Here is a 23,255-nt window from a genome sequence, read left to right on the forward strand (position 1 = left end):
TTTCTTTGCATTCTCCTTGGAGTCCACCAGCTCCAGGTAGACTGCACTTAAACCAGGAGGCTTCATTAACCTCTCCCAGTTCAGGCAGCCTTTTAGCAGCAAATATTTCTTTGCTGCCTTGGAAAGCGGGGTGGGGTTTAAAATAGTAGATTAAGCAAGGACTGCTGGATTGGAGCGAAACCCTGTTCATCCAGAAATTTAAAGTATGTTGTCTATAGACCCACTTGATCGAAAAATGAATAGATAGATAGATAGATAGATAGATAGATAATGATAGAGACAGAGATGATGAGAGAGATAATAGAGATAGAGAGATGATAGATAATGATAGACAGAGATAGATAGATAGATAGATAGATAGATAGATAGATAGATAGATAGATAGATAGATAGATAGATAGATAGATAGATACAGATAGATGGATATAGATAGACAAACAGATAAGAGAGAGAGAGAGAGAGAGAGAGAGACAGATAGATGGATGGATATAGATAGACAAAGAGATAAGAGATAGATAGATAGATAGATAGATAGATAGATAGATAGATAGATAGATAGATAGATAGATAGATAGATAGATAGATAAATAGATGGGTAGGTAGATACGTAGATAGGTAGGTAGGTAGGTAAGGTAGACAGATAGACAGATGGATATAGACAGACAGATAAGTGATAGAGAGAGACAGACAGACAGAGAAATACCCAAAGACAAAAAAACAGGGACAATCACAAGATCCTGAAAGCAACATCAAGAAAAATCTCAGCCAAAAAAAAAATAATAATAATGAAAAAACGAGAACATAAACCGTGATCCTCATTTGTCCTTCTCCTCTCCTTTGTTTTTCTCCAGTTGGGCCACAAAACCCGCCACTGAATAACACAACTTGTCTGGCTGGGTCACTCTCTCAGTTCCCAAACCTGCTGGGGCAGCATAATCCTGATTTTTGTTTTAAAAAAAGGAAAGGAAAGGCGAAATACGCAAGGACGCACCACACACTCAGCCCGACAAGTCAGGACAAGCCAGTTAGCGCGGCTGTGCTGTCCTGCCACCGTCGAATAAATTCTCCTGAATTCAACCACAAAGCCATCACACACACACACACACACACACACAAATCCTGATTTTTGTTTTAAAAAAAAGAAAGAAAGCCATCACACACACAAAGAAGAAATTGAAAAGAATCTCCATTGTTGCGAGAGTCCTTCAAACATCCAGCGCATTTTATTTTAATATTTTGGCCGACTGTGATGTCATTCCTCTTTCGACAAATTTTCCCTTTCTCTCCATCAGTTTAGCTGGCACAGACAGATGCCTCTTCTCAAAACAAGGGCTTAAAGGTTCTTAACTGCCTCTCTGATTTACCAGCGTCTCTCTTTCTGGCTTTCTGTGGCGGGCCAGGTTGAAATAATGGCTCACGGCTGCTATAGGCAGTCCTCAGCTTACGACGCCTCTTTTCGTGACTGCTTTACAAGGGCACTGTAAAAAAGGGACTTGGGAGCCTTCGTCACACTTAGGACCGTCATAGCATCCCTGCGGTCCTGGGATCAAAATTCAGCCATTTGCAACTAGGTGTAATTCATATACGGGGAAGTCCTTGACTTACGCCCACAATTGAACCCGAACGTCCGTTGCTAAGCGAGTCAATTGCTGAGTTTTGCCCCATTTTACGGTCTCGTTCACTTCACAAGGTTGTGAAGTGAACCAGCCTTTCCCACTGACTTTGCTTGCCAAGAGGTCGCCAAAGGGGGGGTCACCTGACCCGGGGATGCTGCGACTGTCGTAAATGTGAGTCAGTTGTCAAGCATCCGAAGGTAAATCACGCGAGCCCGGGACACTACGACAGTCATAAATATGAGTCAGCTGTCAAGTGTCTGAATTTTGATCCCGGGATGCTGCAACAGTCGTTAAGTGTGAAAAACGCCCGTCAGTCAGTTTTTAACAGCCATTGTAAAACAATGAAGATGACCCATATTTTAAATAGACTTCGTTTTTGTGTGTTTGTGTTATGACAGCTGTGCAACCTTCCGACAAGCAAAGTTAGTGTGGAAAGCCGAGTTCACTTATATACATATATATATCTCCGCCCCAAACAACATGGCTTGCCCTTAAGCAAACCACGGATTGTTTGCACGGGCTTCAGCAAACACCAGATTACATCGGCTTTGCAACCTGCCAAATCCAGATTCTGCAGCGGGCTAAGGAGCATGCATGACGCCAGTCGCGGTCCTTTCGCCCTCCAGGATTGAGGCACAATATTGCAATTAAAAAAAAAACAATATTTTTTTTAAACAAATAACGTAAAATAATGCTTGGCGGAGCTTATTTATTTATTATGATGACATTTATTTGCCGCTGGTCTCGTTCCAAAGCCAGTGACTCTGAGCGGCTTACGACAGAAAAACGTTAAAAGTGTCGCATTCTTGAGGACTAGAAACCTGTTTTGCCCTGATGGCACTGGCGCAGGCCTCCCTAAATTCTGCAAGGGTGTGGATTTTGACTTCAGGACTGCAAACCGGTGGATTCCTGCTTTTATTTTATTTTATTTGTTTTCCAATAGTGCTTCCCCTCGTTTTATTTATGTTCTTTTGTGAAATAAGAACCGTATTTTATCAGCCAGGGAGAAAACCAGGTGAAAAGGTGATTTAAAGCATCGTTAAAAATGCATCAAAGGAGCTTTGAAAAATCTTGGCAAACGGCAGGCAAGTTTTTTGGGGCCATCTGGTTCCCCCAATATCCCTGAAACAAATCACTCCAGACATTTTAACAGACCATAATAACATCAGGCTTCAAAGATTCTTCACCTGTGCCCCTTAAGGCAGGAAATATAATAGTTGGGATCAAATCAAAGCAAAACAATTTGCAAGGAAGATTTTTAGCCTTTGTACTTTATAAATTCCATTTACAGAATTGTTCCAGCAAGAAAAGCTATCATTTTGCCTCTGCTGCCGGGCTCCGCCCCTTGCTTTAGGCCCCACCCACTGATCTCCCCACCCACTCCGCCCTTTCGTTTCACAAAACGAGGTCGCCCAGTTGAACCACAGCCAGCTTATTTGGCATCATTTATTCTTTTCTTTTTTCTTTTTTACAAATAAAAAAAAATACCCCGCCATAAAAAGCATAACAGAAAATAAATTTTCCCCTTTTTCTTGAGAATTCCACTCTTTTGAAATTGCGATCCTTGGGCTCATCGCCTTCACCTTTCGTTCTAATAAATAGTACTGATCCAAGTTCTTGAATCCATATCCTTTGGACACAGCCTTTCCGTCCGAATTGTGAGGACAAAAATTCGATGAAGGGAAGATCAAAGACACTGGGGTGGGGATCCTCCCCGAATTCAGGTCCTGCCTGTTTTTTAAGTCTGTTAAATTATTCACATGATTTTGTAGGTCCAGAGGGGACTGGGTGGTTTTGGAAGCAGCTTGTGTCTATATACCTTGCTTGAAAAGTCCAACGAAGTTTGCTCGAAAAGTCCCAACGAAGTTTGCTCGAAACGTCCAATAAAGTTTGCTCGAAAAGTCTAACGAAGTTTGCTCAAAAAGTCCCCATCAAGTTTGCTTGAAAAGTCCAACAAAGTCCATCAAACTTTGGCAGGATCCTCAGCATCTCTGACTCGCGGGGGACACGTCTCCGACCTGCGGAGGACACGTCATCAGCTCACCGCGTCGCTTTCTCCTCACCGGGAGTCCAACAAGATCTTTCTCGAGAACAAGTGAGCTGATTTGCACGCCGTCTTTCCCACGCCTATGTCGCGCGTCATGCCTCCTCGCGCCTCGTGCTACCAACGGTTTCGAGCTTGATAATAGTGAAGACCCATGGTGCTGTCTCGCTCGCTGCGTGGACCCTCATCGGAGTCCATCCTGCCTGGCTCAATCCGGGGGGTTCAGTCGGGGTCCGAGATTCCCTTCAGGGCCCCCGAAAGATGAAGACCAGCAGCAAGAGGCTGATGAAGGGCAGGGGGCTGCCAAATCGGGGAGCAGAATTGTACCCCACACTGCGCAACATCGGGGCATCCGGATCGTCTGCGGAGATGAGCAAGGAAAGAAATAAGGGGGATGTTTGTCTCATCCTGCGCGGAAGAGGGTCACCCGTGTCTTGTAAGGACCCCATGGATTTCTAATGATTTAGCCATGGGGTGAGGACACCCCCAGCCCCACAATTTCCCAGAATTCCATTTCTGGACCTACCTGATTGAAGCGGTCCCTTCTGCGTGGGGATGTGACCGGGTGGTATCTGAGCTACAACGGAAGAAAGAACACGGTTAAGTTCAGACACCCCCAAAACCAGGATACGCTGAATCCTGAGACCCCCTTCCAATTCCAGCTTGAACCTCACATCCTTCTCTCTCTTTTTCTCCAGGTGGGCTTTACAGGTAGTCCTCAACCTACGACCACAATCAAGCCCAAAATTTACGTTACTAAGTGAAACATTTGTTCAGGGAGTTTTGCCTCGTTTGATGGCCTTTCCCGCCACAGTTGTGTTACTTGAATTCCTGGGGTGGTTAAGTTAGTAACGCGGAATCTGGAGCATCCTTCAAGTCGTCCCCATTTAGCGACCATAATGGGGACCGGCAACTGTTCAGCGAAGCAGTCCCTAAGTGAAATATTCATTTTGCAATCAGCTTTGCTTCACTTCACAGACCCACAGAAGCTGCGAAGGCCGGGACGGGAGGTCAAATTACTTTTTCATCACTGTCGCAACTCTGAGTGGTCGCTAAATGAGGCGCCATTAAAAAAAGACCACCTGAAGGTCCCGCACTAAGTGGCTGAAGAGACAGTGGGCGGTAAGTCTGAACCATGAAACAATGCAAAGACGTAACTGTGGCGACGTTGCTCCCTTCGTCCTACAAATATTCTTTTGGAGGTAATTCTGGTGATTTGAGACAACAAGAATTGGAGAAGCAATTAAGTATTTAAACGCTAAAATACTCACTTTTCTTCCCAACCACCTTCACCTTCAATTTAAGACAGGAATCTCGGTGCCGATGGATCGGTTTTGCTAACCAAGAGAGAGAAAAAAAAGAGGAAAACAATTAAAAATTCTGGCGAGCATCAGAGAAAACAGAAAATTGGGAGAGCAAAGGATAAAGATATGCCCTTGTTTAGCCTTGAGTATTCAAGAAAAATTTGCAGAGCGTTCATCTTTTTAAACAGCTGTGGTTTTGGAGCCAAATTTAACCAGTGGAACAACTTGCCACCAGAAGTTATGGAGGTTTTCAAGAAGAGATTGGACAGTCATTTGTCTGAAATGGTAGGGTCTCCTGCTTGAGTGGGGTGTTGGACTAGAAGACCTCCAAGGTCCCTTCCAATTCTATTATTCTCCTTCCTTCCTTCCTTCCTTCCTTCCTTCCTTCCTTCCTTCCTTCCTTCCTTCCTTCCTTCCTTCCTTCCTTCCTTCCTTTCCTTATCACTGGTGGTTTTTAAGAAGAGGTTGGACAAGCATTTGTGTAAAATGGCATAGTCTCCTACTTGAGCCGGGGGCTGGACTAGAAGACCTCCAAGGTCCCTCTCTGATTCTGTTATTCTTTTTTTTTTCCTTCCTTCCTTCCTTCCTTCCTTCCTTCCTTCCTTCATTCATTCATTCATTCATTCATTCCTCACCCCTGAAGGTTTTTAAGAAGAGATTGGACAGCCATTTATCTGAAATGGTCTAGGCTTTCCTGCCTGAGCAGGGGGTTGGACTAGATGACCTCCAAGGTCCCTCCCAACTCTGCTATTCTGTTAGGGCAAAACTCACTTAAGAACTGTCTCACTTAGCAGCAGAAACTGGGCTCAACTGAACCATTGTAAATCGAGAAGAGGCTATGCTAGAAAAATCAGATTTCTATTTTTTTTATTTATTTTTTTTGCTGCCGGAGAGATGCTAGGCTCACCTTTGATAATATCTAAAAAAAAAAAAAAATTAAAATAGTGTCATGGCTAAACGAGAAATCGCAAAAACCCCATCCTAGCATATGAGTTTAACCCTTTAATCTTGTATTTTATCTTTTAAATTTACTGCGCCTCATTTTTCTGCCGCCAATATAAACCAGCTTGAGCCTACGAAAAGCAGACTTACAGATGTAATAATATTCATGGCCTTCCCTGAATTCTTTGCCAAGGGTGAACGGCGTGAAACGCTGGAATTTCTCAGAAAGCCGCTCCGGACCGTGCAGGGCATCTGGCCGGTTGCATTGCCAGCGGACCTGATCCTTAGACCGTGGTTTGCACGTGTCGTACTCCTCTCGTTCGACCAGGTATAAGGTGTAGCGCTCCATAGAATGGACGGGGACGCTGTTATCCTCGTAGTGCGGACAGATTATATCCAAATATTCGTTCAGACGCACCTCGACGGTGTAATCCTCCCTCTGAAACCTGAAACCGATATAAAAAGAAGGCTTAAAAACTTCCAGACTTTTTCAAACTTCGTTCGGTGTCTTCTTAATCCTCCTTACCAAGAACCCTGCAAGGTAGACCCTGCAAAGAATGGATTGCTTTTAGGAAATCTAGAGTCAAGATAGAAAAGATAGATTTGCTTAACGACCTTGTGATTCATTTAATGACTGCGGTGATTTGCAAAATAAGGATAGCAAAACAAAAAACAAAAAAAGAGAGAGAGAGCGGTGGAATTAAGTGTGATAACAACTGCCTGGCTTAAATGTAGCCATAAATCAAGGATTATTTCTATACAGGCTGACCAAGAGCATCTTAAGGGCCACCATTAGCTAAATAACAAAGAGGAGGCCTGTCAATCAATTTAACAATTAAACCATATGGTATTCTTCCTGAGGTTGGATTATTTCAAATCCAGTTTTATTCTCCGTTCAGCGGGGGTGTTTTTCCCCCCAGATTTGCTAGGCATATCTTCAATTCCCTGGAAATTTGTTTGGCTATTTAAATACATTAATTGGCTTTACCATCTCCTCTTCCTTGCTGGTTTTTTAAATCTCTTTTTAATCGTGTTGTTTTCAATCGGGCGCCTTTGCAAATCCAATAAATGGAAATTAAATACTTTTTTTCTTTTAACCGAGCGTGTCTTGGAATTGCTGAAGCTAACCATCACACCACAATCAACAAAGGCCTTCCAAACTTTATGAAATAACTCCAGTTCCTATCAGCCCCAGCCAAAGTGAGTTTCCTGGGCTAGCTGGGACGCTAAGCTTATTTAAGGACCCCGGGACCCCACAACTGTCGTAAATACGAGTCAGTGGCCAAAGGTCTGAATTTTGATGACGTGAACCATGGGGAAGCTGGAACGGTCGTAAGTGTGGAAAACAGCCCTAAATTGCTTTTTCAGTGCCGTTATAAACGGTCATTAAACAAGGTCAGAAGATTAGAACAATTAACCGGTGGAACAACCTGCCTCCAGAAATTGTGAATAAGATAAGATAACCTTTTATTGTCATTTTTTTTAAATGCTCCAACACTGGAAGTTTTTAAGAAGAGACTGGACAGCCATTTGTCCGAAATGGTGTAGGGTTTCCTGCCTGAGCAGGGGGTTGGACTAGATGACCTCCAAGGTCCCTTCCAACTTTACTACTATTACTACCGTAAGTGAGCCTATCACGGTCTCTGGAGAAACCACATTCCAAAGGGTGAAATTAGTTATTAAAGGTTTATCCGCTTCCCCACACACATCTGGGAATGGAGGAACAAACTAAGGCTTCTCCCAAACCGGTTTGACAACACCGCCAGGGCGGCAGATCCTTGGTGGAGCAATAAACCAACTTTTAGCATCCTTGCCTCCAAAGGGGGGGGGAGAGAGAGAGAGAGAGAGAGAAAGAGAGATACAGATGGGTTGAGAGGGTTCTCCCTTCCCACCCACCCAGCCTGCCTCCCTCCCTGCCCTGGGGGGGGGATTTCACACCACCCAGGATCTGACCCGTTTGCAAAGATCACCCAGGAAGGTGGGCAACCCCCCTGTAACACATCTGGCTAAGTTGGACGGGGAACACACAAGGAACTTTGGAGAGGCCGAAAAGCAATGCAGCAAAAAGAGAGAATTTTTAGCTGAGCTGGAAGATGTGTGTGTGTGTGTGTGTGTGTGTGTGTGTTGCCTGAACCACCCATGAAAAAAATAAATGATCCCCAGTCCCGGACAAGCAATGGGGCGCCCTCCAGATGTTCTTCAGATGTTCCCCTGGCTTCTTTTGTTCCAAACATCTGGAAAAAGTGTTCTTGGCATGAAGAAAGGAAGGCGGGTTGAACTTGAGATGGCAATTTTTTGGTGGGGAGGGAGGGTCAGGAAAGAGGGGGGTGCAGGAATGAAGTGGGCAAGAGGGGTGCCCATCACCCCAGGTCTGAAATTAGGGGGGGGGAGGGCTGCCCTGAAATACGACGATGGTGGGCTCTGGAAATTAAACCGGGATCCCACGACTGGCTGCAAACAAAAAGAAACTCAATCTCAGAGTTGAATGTCTCCCCACATCTTGCTTGGCCTCGCCTGGGGCCAGATTCGAATCGCCCACAATAACCACCTTGGTTGTTTTCTCTTCCCCCCCCCCCCACTGCCAATCCTAAAAAAACACAGCCCCTCCCTCTGTGTTTTCCCCCAGAGTTGTCATCGGCAGGCGCTTTGACAAAACAACTCTTCTGTCTCAAACTTTGCAAGATGTTTGTCCCCGAAAAACAGTCAGGCTTCCTGCCCCGGATAACCCTGGCGCCGTCCCTTGGCCGCTGTCCAGGGCTGGCGGGAAGGAAGAGGCCCGAGGCCAGCAGGGCGCCTGCCCTGGGAAAAGAAGACTTGGCTGACCAGCCTGGGCTTCTCCCCCTACTAACTCCCCCCCCCCCGCCTGGTCTTGCCAAAGATTTTCCACCTGGTTGAACTTCTGCAATGTTGATCAAAAGTCCACCCTTTAAAAGAAAAAAAAAAGGAGGGGATGACCTGATAGTGCAATCCCTCTACAAAGGCGAGAGACCCTCCTCATTTTTGCCCTGAGGGGGAGGTGTCTTTCCAAAGGTGAGACACAGAAAAAGCAAGAGGGCTTCTGAGCACATGCAGAGTACAGGTCCTTTTTTTCGAGGGGGCTTGCAAGATTTGGGAGGGGGGGGGAAGAGTCAACATTGTTCTCAGAGTGAGGGGCTTCTAGAGCGAGCTTTTGGGGGAGGGGGATTGTCTGACCCCTGACAAAAAGGTAGACTGCTCTTGCGAGTGGAGGCTCCCTCTCTGCAGTCACATCTCAGAGTTAATTTTCTCCCACGCTTAATTCTCGGAGCAGAAGAAGCCGCATCCTGAGAGCAAGAGAATCACAGGGCCTCCAAGGTCCTCTAGTCCAACCCCCTGCTCAGAATACAGAATAACAGAGCTGGAATAACAGGGGGGGGGGTTCCACCTCTTCTCCAAAGCACTTGCAGGCAGGACAAGAAGCAAAGGACGGAAACTAATCAAGGAGAGATGCAAACCTGGAATGAAGGAGAAATTTCCTAACAGTGAGGACAATCAACCAGTGGAACTGCTTGCCACCAGAAGTTGTGGCTGCTCCATCGCTGGTGGTTTTTAAGGAGAGACTGGACAGCCACTAGTCTGAAACGGGATAGCCTGAGCAGCGGGTTGGACTAGAAGACCTCCAAGGTCCCTTCCAAGTCTGTTCTTCTATTAAATGTTCCCTCTACCGCATCCCCCCTCACAACAACCCTTAGAGGTAGGCTGGTTCCAAATCGCCAAGTCCGTTTCTGGAGCCGAGGAGGATTTAGAACCGGTAGCTCCTTGATTATTCCAGTGTTGCCCAAATGATGAGTGGCAAATAAATTGGAGAGATAAATAAATAACCCAACCCCTTCACTTTCCTCTCTTCCCTCAATCTCCGCTCCATGGGCCTGTGGCAAAGGAGCAGGGGAGGTGTAGTCCCTGACATCTGGACAGCCTGCTTAGAATTTCAGCCCCAGGGAAAGAAGGAAGAAATGGGGAGGGGGAAAAAACTAAAATAATAATAATAATAATCAGGTTGGTTCTGGCTGGTTGCAAAACATGATCAGGGAATGGGGAGGGGCACAAGGTGGGGAGGGGGGGAGGGAAAGAAGACCACCTGGAGAGCCCCCAGCCTGGAGGCTTTCACAACAGGATGCAGCTGCCCCCTCTGCAAAGCCAGACAATCTGTGCAAAACAATCCTCCAGATGAGATTAACCCCGCGGGCGCCAGAGGCATCCCCAAACGATCCACCCTCTCTAAAAATTCAGGAGGGAAACCTGGCCCTCGTCTTATGCTCAGAGGCACATCCCTGCGGGCGCACGCACACCCCTGCAAACTCCAGGTGCATCACCCCAAGATCAGTCTGGAAACGAGAAAACCTCCCCCCCCACAGGGCCACAAGATCCTCTCTTTCTTCCTTCTGCCTCGATTCCCCCCCCCCCGCCAAGCCCCATCCCCATGGTCCTTACACCCCAACTTTTAAACCCAGTCCAAACTCTCATTTTGTCCCCCCCCCCCTCAGAGCAGGAGCACCCAGCCTTGCTTCAAGGCAGATTCGCAGACCGTCGCCGAAGTGGCGAGACTCAGGCCCAGAGAATTACCCCCGGGGAGGAGAAAGATAGCCGTTGGAACTCCCCGCCACTTGAAAGTCGTTCCGGACTGGCAAGCCACGTTCAAAACAAAACCCTTGGGCGGAGCTGGTTAGAAAGGCAGTCTCTGATCACCTTAGCCTGGCTTAAAGAGGATGTTTTAAGGGTAATTTTTGAGGTAATTTTGCTAGGATCTGCGAGGAGGCGCAGCGAGAGGTAGCTGATACTAGAAGCGCTCCGTGGCAAGATAGGCGGATAATAATAATGATGATGATGATGTCGTCTTTGGTGCTCTCTGAGCTTGCTTGTTTTCTTTACCCTAACTATTCTACCCTAAATTTAATAATAATAATAATTAATAGGAAGAAGAAGGAGAGGAAGAGAGAGAAGGAAAGGGAGAAGGAGAAAGAGAAAGAGGAGAAGAAGGAGGAGAGGAAGAAGGAGAAAAAAAGAGAAGGAAAAAGAGAAGGAGAAGAAAGAAGGAGAGGGAGAAAGAGAGGGAGAAGGAGAAAGAGGAGATGGAGAAAGAGAAAGGGGGAGAGGGAGAAAGAGGAGAAGAAGGAGAAAGAGGAGATGGAGAAAAAGAAAGAGGAGGAGAAGGAGAGGGAGAGAGAGAGGGAGAGAGAGAAAGAAAGAGAAGGAGTAGCTCAAAGAGCACCAAGGACTCCTTTCAACCCTGCTACAAATATTCTCCTTCGTTAATAACTAATAATAATAATAATAATAGTTACAACTGGCACTGCCCCCTCTTTCCTAGCAAGGCTATCTCCTCCCCCTCCCCCCCTCCTCCTGATTCACGCCCTTGTGGCTATGCCCAGGTACGGGCTGGCTGCCAAGAAAGGCCTACACACTGGATGTTTACAAATTCTCAGCTCTCTCCACTTCCATCCCCTCCTGCCAAGGCGGAGACGGGTGGGAGGGGGGGGCGCGTAACAGACCCCTTTCTCTGAGTCTTTCCCCCCCTCCCCAACGAAGTTGGCTTCTCCTGCTCAGGAGGGAGACTCAGCTATCAATCAAGGTTTGGTGGGGGTCTAGCTCTCAGCAGCAAAAATGCTAGAGAGCAGAGAGAGAGAGCAGAGAGAGAGAGAGAGAGACAGAGAGAAAGGCGCAGGGGTGGTGGTGGGTTGGGGTGGGGGTGGGGGAAGATCAGCAGAGAGAAGGAAAGGGGGTTGTGCGAACGTGGCCTTTTGCACGCGGACACGGCTGGCAAGGTTTGGAGCCGGCCCCCAGATTTAAAGGGCCCGGTTTGGGGGGGTGCCACTTGGGGTGTTTGGGAGAAAACAAGGAGAGGAAACGCACAGATTTGGACGTGTTTGACGCTGGAAGTGGGCCCCGGGTGGGTGGGTAGGGATGGGGGTCGGGTCGTGACCTTGGAGGGGGGGAAGACTCCTCTTTTTCCAGCTCCAAAGGCTGGCCCGGCTCCCTTACCCGCTCCGCTCTGTCTAATTGAGGAGGTGGGCTCGCTTCAGGAAACCAAACGCAGCGAAGCTCATTTGCCAGCCATCCAAATCCCTCTTTGTGGGGCGGGGGCGGGGGGGATGGGATGGGGGGTCTGGAAGCCAGCTGGGTGGGTGGCCGCGCGGGCCAGTCAGAGGGGGCCTCCGCTGAAACCGGAGACCCCACCATTTCCCCCATCGGGAAGGGGGAGAGAGAGAGAAGGGGGTCTCCCCCCCCCGCGCGCGTCTCCATCCGCGCAAGAGCCCGCCTGGAGGGCGCCTAGCCCTGGGCCAGGCTTGACCCGGCCCAAATCGACGGCTTGGAAGGCGTGGGGGGGGGGTCTGTTCTTCCGAGCCGAGAGGCTGCCTGCCCTGCGCCCCCCCCTCCTCTTTCCCAGCGCCCCGAGACGCGAACTCACTTGGGGTTGGTGCTGTTCCAGAAGACCGTGTGCCTCTGTCCAGACGCCAGGCACAGGGTGCACCAGAGACCGAGCAGGGGGGTCCAGAACGGGAGACCCATCGGCCCGCAGTCTCGACCCTCCTTTTCTTTTCCTTTCCTTTCTTTTCCTTTCCTTCTTTGCCTCTTTCCTTCTTTCTTTGCTTGCTTGCTTTTCTTTCTTTGCTTGTTTGCTTCTTTCCTTTCTTTGCTGCCTTCTTTCCTTTCCTTTCTTTGCTGCCTTCTTTCCTTTCCTTTCTTTGCTTGCTTGCTTCCTTCTTTCCTACTTTCTTTCCTTCTTTCTTTTCGCCTTCTCCGACGGCGCGTACCAGCTCGCCCTGGAGCGCTTCACCTTTCGCTCCGTGCCGCGCTGGCTGCCTCTCCTAAGCCGAGCAAGCAGCCCCAGCCGCGGTTTAAGTACTGGGCGGAGGTGCCGCCCCTGCTGGGCCGGGAAGAGAGGCGGGAGGCAGCCGAGAACGAGAGAGGGGGAAGAGCGCCGGCTGACCCCAAGCGGCCGCCGCGGCTTCACGCCTTGCCTTGGGCGAGCGCCAGACCCTCAGCTCTCCCCCCCCACCCCGTCTCGGTGGACCTAGACAGCAGTTGCCAAACAAGTCAGCCCCCTCCCCCTCCCTTTCCCTCCCAATGCATCTTTCCAGGAGCGGAGGGTTGGGGCTAGACTAGAGGATCTCTGGGTGCCCCCAAGTGGAAAAGGCAGACCCAGCGGCAGGAACGCCTCCCCCCCGCCCTCTTTCAGAAGTTGTGGATGCTCCACCACTGGAGGCTTTTAAGAAGAGGTTGCACAGCCATTTGTCTGAAATGGGATAGGATAGCAGGGGGTTGGATTAGAAGACCTCTGGGTGCCCCTTCCCAAGTCAAAAAGGCAGACCCAGTGGCAGGATTGCCCACCTCCTTCGGAAGCTGTGGGTGCTCCATCGCTGGAGGCTTTTAAGAAAAGAGTGCAGAGCCATTTATTATTATTTTTTTCACCTTTTACCTTGTTGCCTTTGGTGATTGTGAGCGGTCTAGAGTCTCTCCTCCAGAAAGATAAAAGAAAAAATAATAAAGGGAGAGTTTTCTAAACAAAACAACAATGAAAAAAAAAAGGATAGCACAAATGTATCGCTTTCTAGCCACAAATTCCACAAAGACATACAAACTTTCTGGCTGATAAGAACAGCCTGCAAACAGAAGCCATTTGGAGATGTTTATAGAAAGGCAGACAAGAAAACAATTGGCCAGCTCCTAACACACCTCTCAAACAAATAAAATAATAATAAAGAGAAAAACTAGAAGGAATCCTTGCCCTGTAACCCTTCGGAATCATTTGAAAGCAGGCTAAGATAATAAACAGAATAAAGTGAAATAAACTGAAATAAAATATAAGTACAGATAGTCCTATAATAGTTCACTTAGTAGGATAGGATAGGATAGGATAGGATAGGATAGGATAGGATAGGATAGGATAGGATAGGACAGAATAGAAATACAGAATAGAATAGAATAGAATAGAATAGAATAGAATAGAATAGAATAGAATAGAATAGAATAGAATAGAATATTATTATTATGGTTGTAAGTTGAGGACTGGGCTGTAATCAAATAAAATGTCAGTAACAAAAGTAAATATAAACAATAACAGCCAATATAAATAACAAAACCGGGCAAAATAGAAATCATAAAACTTAAATTAAAGAATCAAACAGGCCCAGAATTTTAGAGAGGTCAAGTCTGGAATTAATTATGCCAGAAGTGAACTCGGTGATCGTTTTCAAAATTAGTCCATCAGGCATCCTCAATTGTCCTCTGCCTTTTTAATATATTCTTTTTAATTGAACACTTGGAAGGAGCCAGATAAGCTACACAAGAGAGAAAAGGAGAAGAAGAAGAAGGAAAAAAAAAAGAATAAAGAATTTAATGCCAGTGGGAAAAAAAAATAAAGCCGGGGTTTTAAAAAATTCGTGGAGGTTAGAGTTTTGTAAAAGATCACTAATTAGCTGTGCATAATTAGGTATATATATGTCACATTAAGGGACTAAGGATGGCTGCTGAACTTTGGCACGCAAGTCCGGGACTAAGCACGAACGACACAATAGGAAAATCCATAAGGAATGATCCATGGGCCACGTTCTTATGTGGCACACTGCGGATTTGGGCAGCAAACGAAGATGAGTCTTTTAGGAAACAGAGAATAAAACTGCCCTGGTCAAATAATAATAATAACAACAACAACAACAATAATAATAATAATAAAGTTGGAAGGGACCTTGGAGGTCATCTAGTCCAACCCCCTCCTTTTTAAGTGCCATTGTAAAAGAGTTGCTAAATAGAAGTGTCGTAAATCGAGGATTGGGGATTAAAAGATTGAAAAGCAGCAGCTCTTAATATTTTATGGAGCGGACGGAGGCCTGGCTTGAGACAGGAGGGCTGTTTACACAAAAAGCGACACCCGTTTTGTGTTTCTCCCTTGCAGAGAAATTCGTGTGCCGAGACAGGTAACTACATGCACTCGGGAGAACACGGCTCAACATGCGTGAACCTGCCTCCATCCGTGTCTCATTTCTGCCCCCCGTAATTTGTGGGGAGATTTCAAACTAGCTCTACAGCAAAACATCAACAGGGCAAGCAAGCCAGGTGTTGCGTTGGGACTGGGGGGGCAGTTTGCCTCGGGATGCCCCCCCAAAGGGTTGGAGAATTAACTCCTGGCCTACATGGATCCTCCCCCCCCTTTGGTGAGTTTTGAGAATGGGGGGCTATGTAAGAAGAAAAACAACAGGGTTTTGGAAGGGTGAGGTCAGTGTGAAAGGGAAGGGGGGGAAGAGAGAGAGAGAGAATAAAGAAGGAAAGAAAGAAAAAAGGAAAGGAAGGATGGGTGGGTGGAAGGGGAGAGGAAGGGAGAGGAGGGAAGGAAAGGAAAAAAGAGAAGGAAGGAAGGGGTGAAAGAGAAGAAAATAAAAAATGAAAGAAAGAAAGAAGAAAGGAAGGAAAAAGTAAAAAGGAAGGAAGGAAGGAAAAGAGGGAGGGAGGAAGGAAAATTGGAGGAGAAAGAAGCAAGGAAGAAAGGAAGGGAGGAAGAAGGGAAGGAAAATAGGAAGGGAGAATTGAAGGAAGGAGAATTGGACGACAAGGAAGGAAGGAAGGAAGGAAGGAAGGAAAGAAAGGAAGGAAAGGGAAGGAAGGAAGGAAGGAAGGAAGGAAGGAAGGAAGGAAGGAAGGAAGGAAGGAAGGAAAGCTAGCTTTTTCTCAGCCTTTCAGGCCTTAACTGGGATAGTCAAATCAAGACAGGATTATGGAATTTAAGTCAGGGACTCTGCTTGTAATAATATTGGCATTTTCTCCCCCAGTTACTACACAACTCTTTCCCGAAGGCTCTTTTTATTAGAGAATTTGCCCTTTCCCAAAAGCTGGATCCCAAATCCTGCCTTTTCTGAACGGGCTTCCGAAGTAAGTCTCTCGGGGTCCCCATATTATTCACTGTCCCCTCCTCCTCCTCCTCCCCCTCCTCTCCATCCTTTTCATCTCCTTCGCTTTAATCCCAGTTTAAACAATCTGTTGCAAGCTTAAACCTTGGTCGGCAGCGAAACCTACGGGAAACCCGACCCCCATCGTGGTTATTCCGCAAGAAACAGGGAGAGGATCCGTCCCTCCCCCCCCCAAACAGGAACTCTCCTTCAAAAATAACCTGAAATAGACTTAGACCCCATTGATGGGTTCTTTGTCCCCCCCCCCAGCTACTTCTGGGCAAAGATTTACCCGGCTGCAAACAAACAATCTGCTTTGTGTTATGCCAGTTTAAAGGCCTTGGTGACCTCTTGTTTGTGGCTTGTTATCAAGAAAGGCCAACACACTCGGTGTTGTGCAGAAGGTGAGAACAGAGCCAGGGATAAAAGTTTCAAGGTTGTTTCTTTGCCCCTTTTCACAAGGAACCCCCTCCCGTGTGGGAAGCTGCAAGGCTGGGGGGAAATGCCATTTTACAGGTGGTCCTTGACTGACGGCCACGATGGGGCCCAACATTTACGTTGCTAAGTGAGACGGTTCTTAAGGGACCCAGGTGGTCGGGGGGGGGGCTATATGCTGACTCTGTAAACTGCTTAGAGAGGGCTGTAAAGCACTGGGAAGCGGTATGTAAGTCGAAGGGCTATTACTATTTCCTTTGCTATTGTCTTCAGTCTTTTGAACAATGAGGACTAGAATCGTTCTTATCCTTCCTTCCTTCCTCTCCTCCACTTTCTTTCAATCCTTCCTTCCCTCCCCCTCTAATTCTCTTTCCTTCCTTCCTTCCTCTCACTTTTCCTTCCTTTCCTTCCCTCCCTCCCCTTCCTTCCCTTCTTTCTTTCCTTCCCTCCCTCTCTTCCTTCCCTTCTCTTTCCTTCCTTCCTTCCTTCCTTCCTTCCTTCCTTCCTTCCTTCCTTCCTTCCTTCCTTCCTTCCTTCCTTCTCCAAAGCGAGCAGAAAGCGGCATGTCAACTTCCTCCCCCCATGTTGAAATCCTACTTGTGACCTTGTGTTAAACACACACACACACACACACACACACACACAACTAGCAATAAGAAAATTTATGACTCAGGTTACAAGTCTCAGGATTTTTGACACGTCCCGCATGGAGAGGGAAAGGGGAAAAAAAATAAACCACGTGGCCGATGTGATAATTAACCAGGAATTAAAAAAAAGGAAAAGCTCTTTTTTTTTTCCTTTCCAATTTTATTCTTTTCTTCTTCTTCTGTGAAGTGTGTGTGTGTGTGCATTTGTTAGAAAGCAAGTGCTCCGTGGTGTGTGTGTGGGCTTTAAAAAAACACGCTAATTCCCCCCTTTTTTTTTAAAAAAAAAGAAAGGTTCCTTTTGGAAGCCCTCTAGAAAGTTCGCCTCTTTTTCTCAGCAGCAGAGGAAAAGGCACCAAGGGGTGATCGCCAGCCGATGTAAAATTCAAACCGCATCAAGAAATTAAGCTTGACAGCTGCACGAGACAACTGGAGAAAGAAGCTGGGGCTTTAAAGTGTTTTTAAAGTCACCGCACAGGTCAATATATGGATAGACAATCCCAAAGATCTGAGTTCAAATTCATTAGGTATAGAGCAGCTGCACAGTAGCCTGGCCTACCTCATAGGATTATTGTCAGAATAAACATCCTGGGCAGCTGAGCAAAAAAACAAAAACAGAGAAAAAGAAATCTTAATTAATGAATGATATCTATCCTCTTATTTACCCGTTAATTAATTGAAATGAGGCATAGATACGATTTTACAGGAGAAAGAAACCAGGTTTAAGCCATCTTGCGCAAGCTACTTTGCACTCTTCAGGTTGGGAATAGAGAGTCCTTCGCTTACGCCCGTTTAAGAACTGTTCAAAGTTACAACAGCATTAAAAAAAAAAAGTAACTTACAACAGTCCTCGCATTTATGACGGTGACAGAATTCCAGTTCGGCCACATTTGGCAACCGGCATGTGTTCATGATAGCTGCAGCATCGCTGATCATCATTTGTGACCATCCCAGCCAGCTTACAACCCCATAATCTTGTTCATAAAACCGGTGCCGCTCGTTGAACAACCGCCTTGCTTAGCAACGGAAATTCTGGTCCTGGTGGTGGACGTAAACCGAGGACTGCCCGTATAAGAAGGAAGAAATAGGCCCGGCCTGGAAAATGGCGGAAAATCCAGGAGGATTACGTCAAGCTTGACCCCTGGCAAAGAGAGGCAAAGGTGAGGTTGGCACCTGGGCACCCTCTTGTAAACAGTCTCACGCAACGTGTCGAGTTAGCACGCTCGGCTTACACCCTTTGTACTGCTTTACAACAAGGTGCAGGTGAGCTCAGCCGGAGAAAACAGCGCATGATGTATTGATTTCCAGGTTCAACGGTTAAGTGCGCACGTCCGATCAAAGGGTGCAACAGACTGGCGTGGACTCAAGCCAGTTTCAAGAGGACTATGGATGAGGAGGGAAGCTCCTGAGTATGTGCAGAGTGCCTTTTTCCTCTCGGGGGTGGGGGTGTCTGGAAGGGAGGACTGCTTTGCTGCAGACCCAACCCTTTTTCAAATTAATCTGTTTATTCCTTCTTTTACAAGTCGTCCCTCGAGTTATGGCACATTTAGGTAGGTACACTGAGAGCTTAAGAACCAGAGACAAATCCCTTGTGGGTCCAATCACACCCGGCCAATAAAGAATTCTGTTTGAGCCCCCCAAATTAGGTGGTTAAGCAGTTGTTAAGTGGGTTTTGCCTCATTGTTATGACCTCTCTTGCCACCATGATTAAGCAAAGGTTGCAAAAGGGGATCGCGTGGCCCCGGAGCACCACGACCGTCATAAATATGAGTTGGTTGCCAAGTGTCTGAATTTTGATCACGCAACCGTGGGGGAGGCTGTGAGGGGCGTGAACAGTTGTAAGGTGAGGACTATCTGTGTTTGGCTAAAGCTGCCGAGTTCACAGCCCAGATCGTCTATTCTGGCCATCAACTGCATCCAAAGTAGCTCTTAGAACAGCTGAAGGGAGACGGGGTTGGACTAGATGACCCTGGGGCGCACTTCCAGGCCAACAATTGTTGGCCCTGCCAGTTCAGGCAAGTGGGCTGAAACACAAGTGGGGGGATCACCCTTTTTTAACCTGTGTGGTGTGACAGGAATGCACCCGGGATGGAGAAGAATAATAATAGCAATAGTAATAATAATAGGAAGGGATCTTGGAGGTCATCTAGTCCAACCCCCTGCTCAGGCAGGAAACTCTACACCATTTCAGACAAATGGCTGTCCAGTCTCTTCTTAAAAACCTCCATTCTTGGAAGATTCCTGGAGGGGGAGGCAGAAATGGGGGTCCTGTTTTGTTTCCCCCCTCCCCAAATTCTTATTGGCAACCTCTCCCCCCCTCACACACCAAATTCAGGGTTTATTTGGGCCACCAGGTGACTTTTCCATCCAGGCTTCAAACTGGGCACTTTGGGGTTTGCAAACGGGGTGGCTGGATCACCCCGAACCTTGCATTGTTGAGAGGGGGGAGGCAGAAAAGAGACCTCGCCACCCCTGCTTTGCCAGCTGTGCTTGGTTATCTATCCTCAAGACCAGTTCAACCAGTTTGCCAGCTTCTGCCAACCCTGGGCGCGTTGTAACTTGCACCTGTGGGTAGCCGTTTGGTTCTCCAAATCTAATAACATTATCCGTTTTTTTAAGAGAGGGGAAACACAAGCCTTGGGTTGGAATTGCCGCTTTCCTCTCTCTCTCCCCCCCCCCACTTCCCACGCCCTGGGGGTGAACAGGACTTTTTCTGCTCCAGGCTTGTTTCTCCCTTGCATCTTATTGGGGCCTTCTGTCACTAAGCGAGGCGGGTCCTTAAGGGAGTGGTGCCTGATTTTTACAAACTTTTGTCGCCCAGCGAATCACTCCAGTTGTTAAATCGATCATGTGGTCATTAAATGAATCCGGGATTCCGCTTGACATTTTTGCTTTTTGCCAGCTGGGAAAGTCACAAAAGGGAGGAAATCACGTGACACCTCCCCCAGGATGCTGCAACCGTCATTAAGTACATGACAGTTTGCCAAGTTCCCTGATTTTGATCTCGTGACCGCGGGGATGCTGCAACGGTCGTTAAGAGTGAAAAAAATAAACGGTCCCGAGTCCGTTTTTTTTAAGATGCTGTCCTAATTTCGAACAGTCCCTAAACGAAAGCAGCCTACCTGCCTGTGGAACACACGGTCCAGGTAGTCCTCGCTTAACGACAGATCACTTAGTGACCATTCAAAGTTACCAAGGCACCGGAAAAAGCAACGTAGCGCCGGTTTTCACACTTAATGACCGTTTGCAGCATTCCCCCGTGGTCACGGGATCAAAATTCAGCCGCTGGGCAACTGATTCGTCTTTACGACGGTGGCGTGGATCCCCTTTTACGAACTTCTGGGCTAGCAAAGTCAAGCCGGAATCCTTTCGAGACGAGGCAGAGTCGGAATATAAATTGCATCAGACACAAAAACGCCCGGGAGACATGTCAGATTTGCAAAGGCAGGTGGGCGGCTGCAAAACACCCCCCCTTCCCGTCTCCCCGCTTTGGTGCAAAAGGTTAGGGATGAACCATCCCAGACCGGTCCAGACTGCTTGTGAATCACCAGCCAGCCAGGGGAAAAAGGTGATGTGTTGTTTTGATTTCTAGGAGAATTTTGTCGGGAACCCCGGTTTCCAGCTGGGTCACAACCTGAGTGGAGACGTATCTGTCACCACCACCCATGTCGTCTCTCCCACCCTCACAGCCGTCTGTCATCCGGAGCGGAGGGGAACTAGCGCAAGCGCTTAGGCAGGAAAAACCCAAAATCTCCATATAGGTTGGGTGAAACCAGGCAGAATAGAATAGAATAGAATAGATAGAATAGAATAATGAAAGAATAGAATAGAATAATGAAAGAATAGGATAGGTGGAATGGAATGGAATAGAATATAGAACAGTGGTTCTCAACCTTTTTAATGCTGCGACCCCCAACCGGTTGTAAGTCAAGGACAATTCAACCGGTCGTAAGTCGAGGACTACTCAACTGGTGCAGCACCGATTGCAGAATGGGACTTTTGGCGGGCTCAGCAGGGCAGAGACAGCCTGGACAATTCCTATTGGCTTTTGAAGGCCAATAGAATTAGACTCTATTCAAGAGAGTCTATTCTACTGGCTTTCAAAAGCCAATAGAGCACAGCTAAGGGGAAAAAAATGGCGGACTGAGTTGTTTGGCGACCCCCGTGAAATGGTCATTCGACCCCAAATGGGGTCCCAACCCACAGGTTGAGAACCACTGATATAGAACATAATTTAGAATAGAATAATAGAATAGAATGTAGAACAGAATGTAGAATAGAATAGAAGAACAGAATAGAAAGAATGTAGAACAGAATGTAGAATAGAATAGAATAGAATAGAATAGAATAGAATAGAATAATAGGTCGCTTTCTAAAGTGCCGTTGCAACTTTGGTCACTAAACATATAGTCGTTAAGGCGCACATTATCTGTAAATGGAACTGGGGAGGGCAGAAAGAAAGAAGACAGTCTGTTGTCGGTTTTTTTTTCTTCTCTTTTTCTTCGCCTTTTATTTAAATTTTTTTTTTAATAGACTAAGAGGAAGTATATGAAAACCACGAGCCAAAGTTCTCGGGGGGAAGAAACCCAAATCAAATCCAAGCCCAAAAGTTCAGAGATAGAGAGAAAAATAATAATAATAATAATAAAACCAACCGACGCATGTACACGTAGAGAGAAATCTTTTTTTTTCAACCCCCTCCCCCGGTTTCTTTTTTCTTCTTCTTTTGACCCCCCCATGGATTTGGCCGGCCTTTTTTTTTTACCACCGGGGACCCCCACCACCACCTTGAAAGGAAAAAAAAAAGTGACTGTGCTGCTTGCATAGTTTTAAGTCTTCACAGAAGACAGACAGGAAGAGCTGCCCTCCCCCCCCCAAAGAAAAGACTCTGGCTTAAACAGGCAGGCCGGTGCCTGTCCCGCGCGGACCCCCGACAAGAACAATTTCATATAATCTATAGACACAGGTAATAAGGGTGCCTCTCTGTACAGAACACATACTAGAGATATGTACAGGGTCCCCTCTCCAAAATATCGGGTCTCCATCAAGGTCAAAAGGCCCACCGGAAGACGACGGGGACCCCCCCCTCCCCGATCTCGGGCATCAAAAGCTCAGTGGGACGCAGCGCCCCTCTCTAAACAGGGCTCTCCCCAGGCCCCCCTAAACTTTCCCCAAAACAGCCAGGCGTACAATCAGTCCGTATCCTGACTCCCCCCCCCCAATCCTCACGAGTATGATCTTGTGGATACGTCCGCCGGGTTTATCCGCTTGAACAGACCTGACAAGATAGGGATACAGGGCAGCGATGCAAAATCGCCGCGTTTTTTTTTTTTTTTTAGAAAAAAAAGAAGACACACGCACACAGACCCCCCAATTTTTTTTTCTTCCAAGGAAGGGGGGTGTCTTTAATTTCTGGAGCCTGCCTTTAAAAAGCAGAGCCGTTCCTCGGCATGTTGGTGGACCGGAAAGCGGAGAGGACGCCAAAGCGGGAATCACGATATCCGGTTTGCTGGAACGACCAGACAGAGGAGCAGTTATGATGCTCACATAAACCCACCGTTCTCTTCTGTGATCTCCCTCCCCCCCACTTCCCACCCAGCCGTGTGCCGTCTCAAGTGGCTCCCTCTGGAATTTCGTGGTAATATACTTTGCTTGTTTCATTCTGTCCGCCAACCAACAGCCAAGGAAACCTTGGGGAGGGGACCGGGCCTGTGTGGGGAGGGGGCTACTGCTGGCCCCCTCCTCTCCTACAATCCACACAGCTAGGAGGCCAGGAGAATCATAAGGAAGAAAGCCACCGCCAGGGCTAAAGGCAACTGTTCCCATTTCGGACTGGTTCCGCTGATGCTTTTCTCCAGTTTGGGCATCTCCGGGTTAAAATGATCTGTATTTTGGGGGAGGGGGGAGGGAGGAGAGAGAGAAGAGAGAGGGAGAGAGGATTAAAAAGTGGTAGAGGGAAAAAAACCAGAGGTGGAAGTGTAAGGTGTGCCCTCTTCAATCCTGCTCAAAACGCTGTTTCTCAACCGGGTGCCACAGAGAACGAGCGCCGGTGACGAGGGTCCGCCGGCCCTAGAGTGGAAGGGGACAACTCACTACAGGCATCCGGAACGCCGTGGGACAATTCAACAAACACAAAAGTGAAATGAATTCCCACGGAACCGTGGCCAAAATAATAAGAATAGTCGATCCAGAGCTACGACAGTCGCGATTTCTCAACCAAAATGGGATCCCCGATAATAACTGAACGAAACCATGGAAGAAAGTCGTGTTTGCTCCGACGCTGGAGGTTTTTAAGAAGAGACTGCACAGCCAGGTGTAACGTCTCCTGGTTGGACTAGAAGTCCCCAACGTTTGGGGCAACAGGGACTGGT

General features: G+C 47.4%; 2 protein-coding genes across 2 annotated transcripts in view; both read right to left on the reverse strand.

Moving 5' to 3' along the window:
• Positions 1-3,032: 3,032 nt before the first annotated feature.
• On the reverse strand, positions 3,033-12,749 carry EFNA1 (ephrin A1). The gene is made up of 5 exons (XM_039363126.1): positions 12,331-12,749; positions 6,057-6,352; positions 4,932-4,997; positions 4,187-4,237; positions 3,033-4,021 (listed from the first exon to the last, which is right to left on the reverse strand). The coding sequence occupies exons 1-5, from the start codon at positions 12,429-12,431 to the stop codon at positions 3,906-3,908; spliced, it is 630 nt and encodes a 209-aa protein (XP_039219060.1). The 5' UTR covers positions 12,432-12,749; the 3' UTR covers positions 3,033-3,905.
• Positions 12,750-21,360: 8,611 nt separating this feature from the next.
• Positions 21,361-23,255, reverse strand: part of EFNA3 (ephrin A3) — a 28,689-nt gene continuing 26,794 nt past the window's right edge. The window contains exon 5 of the mRNA XM_039363124.1: positions 21,361-22,768. Coding sequence (XP_039219058.1) covers positions 22,647-22,768 — 122 coding nt within the window. The 3' untranslated portion in view covers positions 21,361-22,646. The remainder of the gene's footprint in view (positions 22,769-23,255) is intronic.

Source organism: Crotalus tigris, unplaced genomic scaffold, assembly GCF_016545835.1.
Source record: "Crotalus tigris isolate CLP2741 ecotype Arizona unplaced genomic scaffold, ASM1654583v1 scf7180000019553.37968852642:3898890, whole genome shotgun sequence".
NCBI lineage: Eukaryota > Metazoa > Chordata > Lepidosauria > Squamata > Viperidae > Crotalus > Crotalus tigris.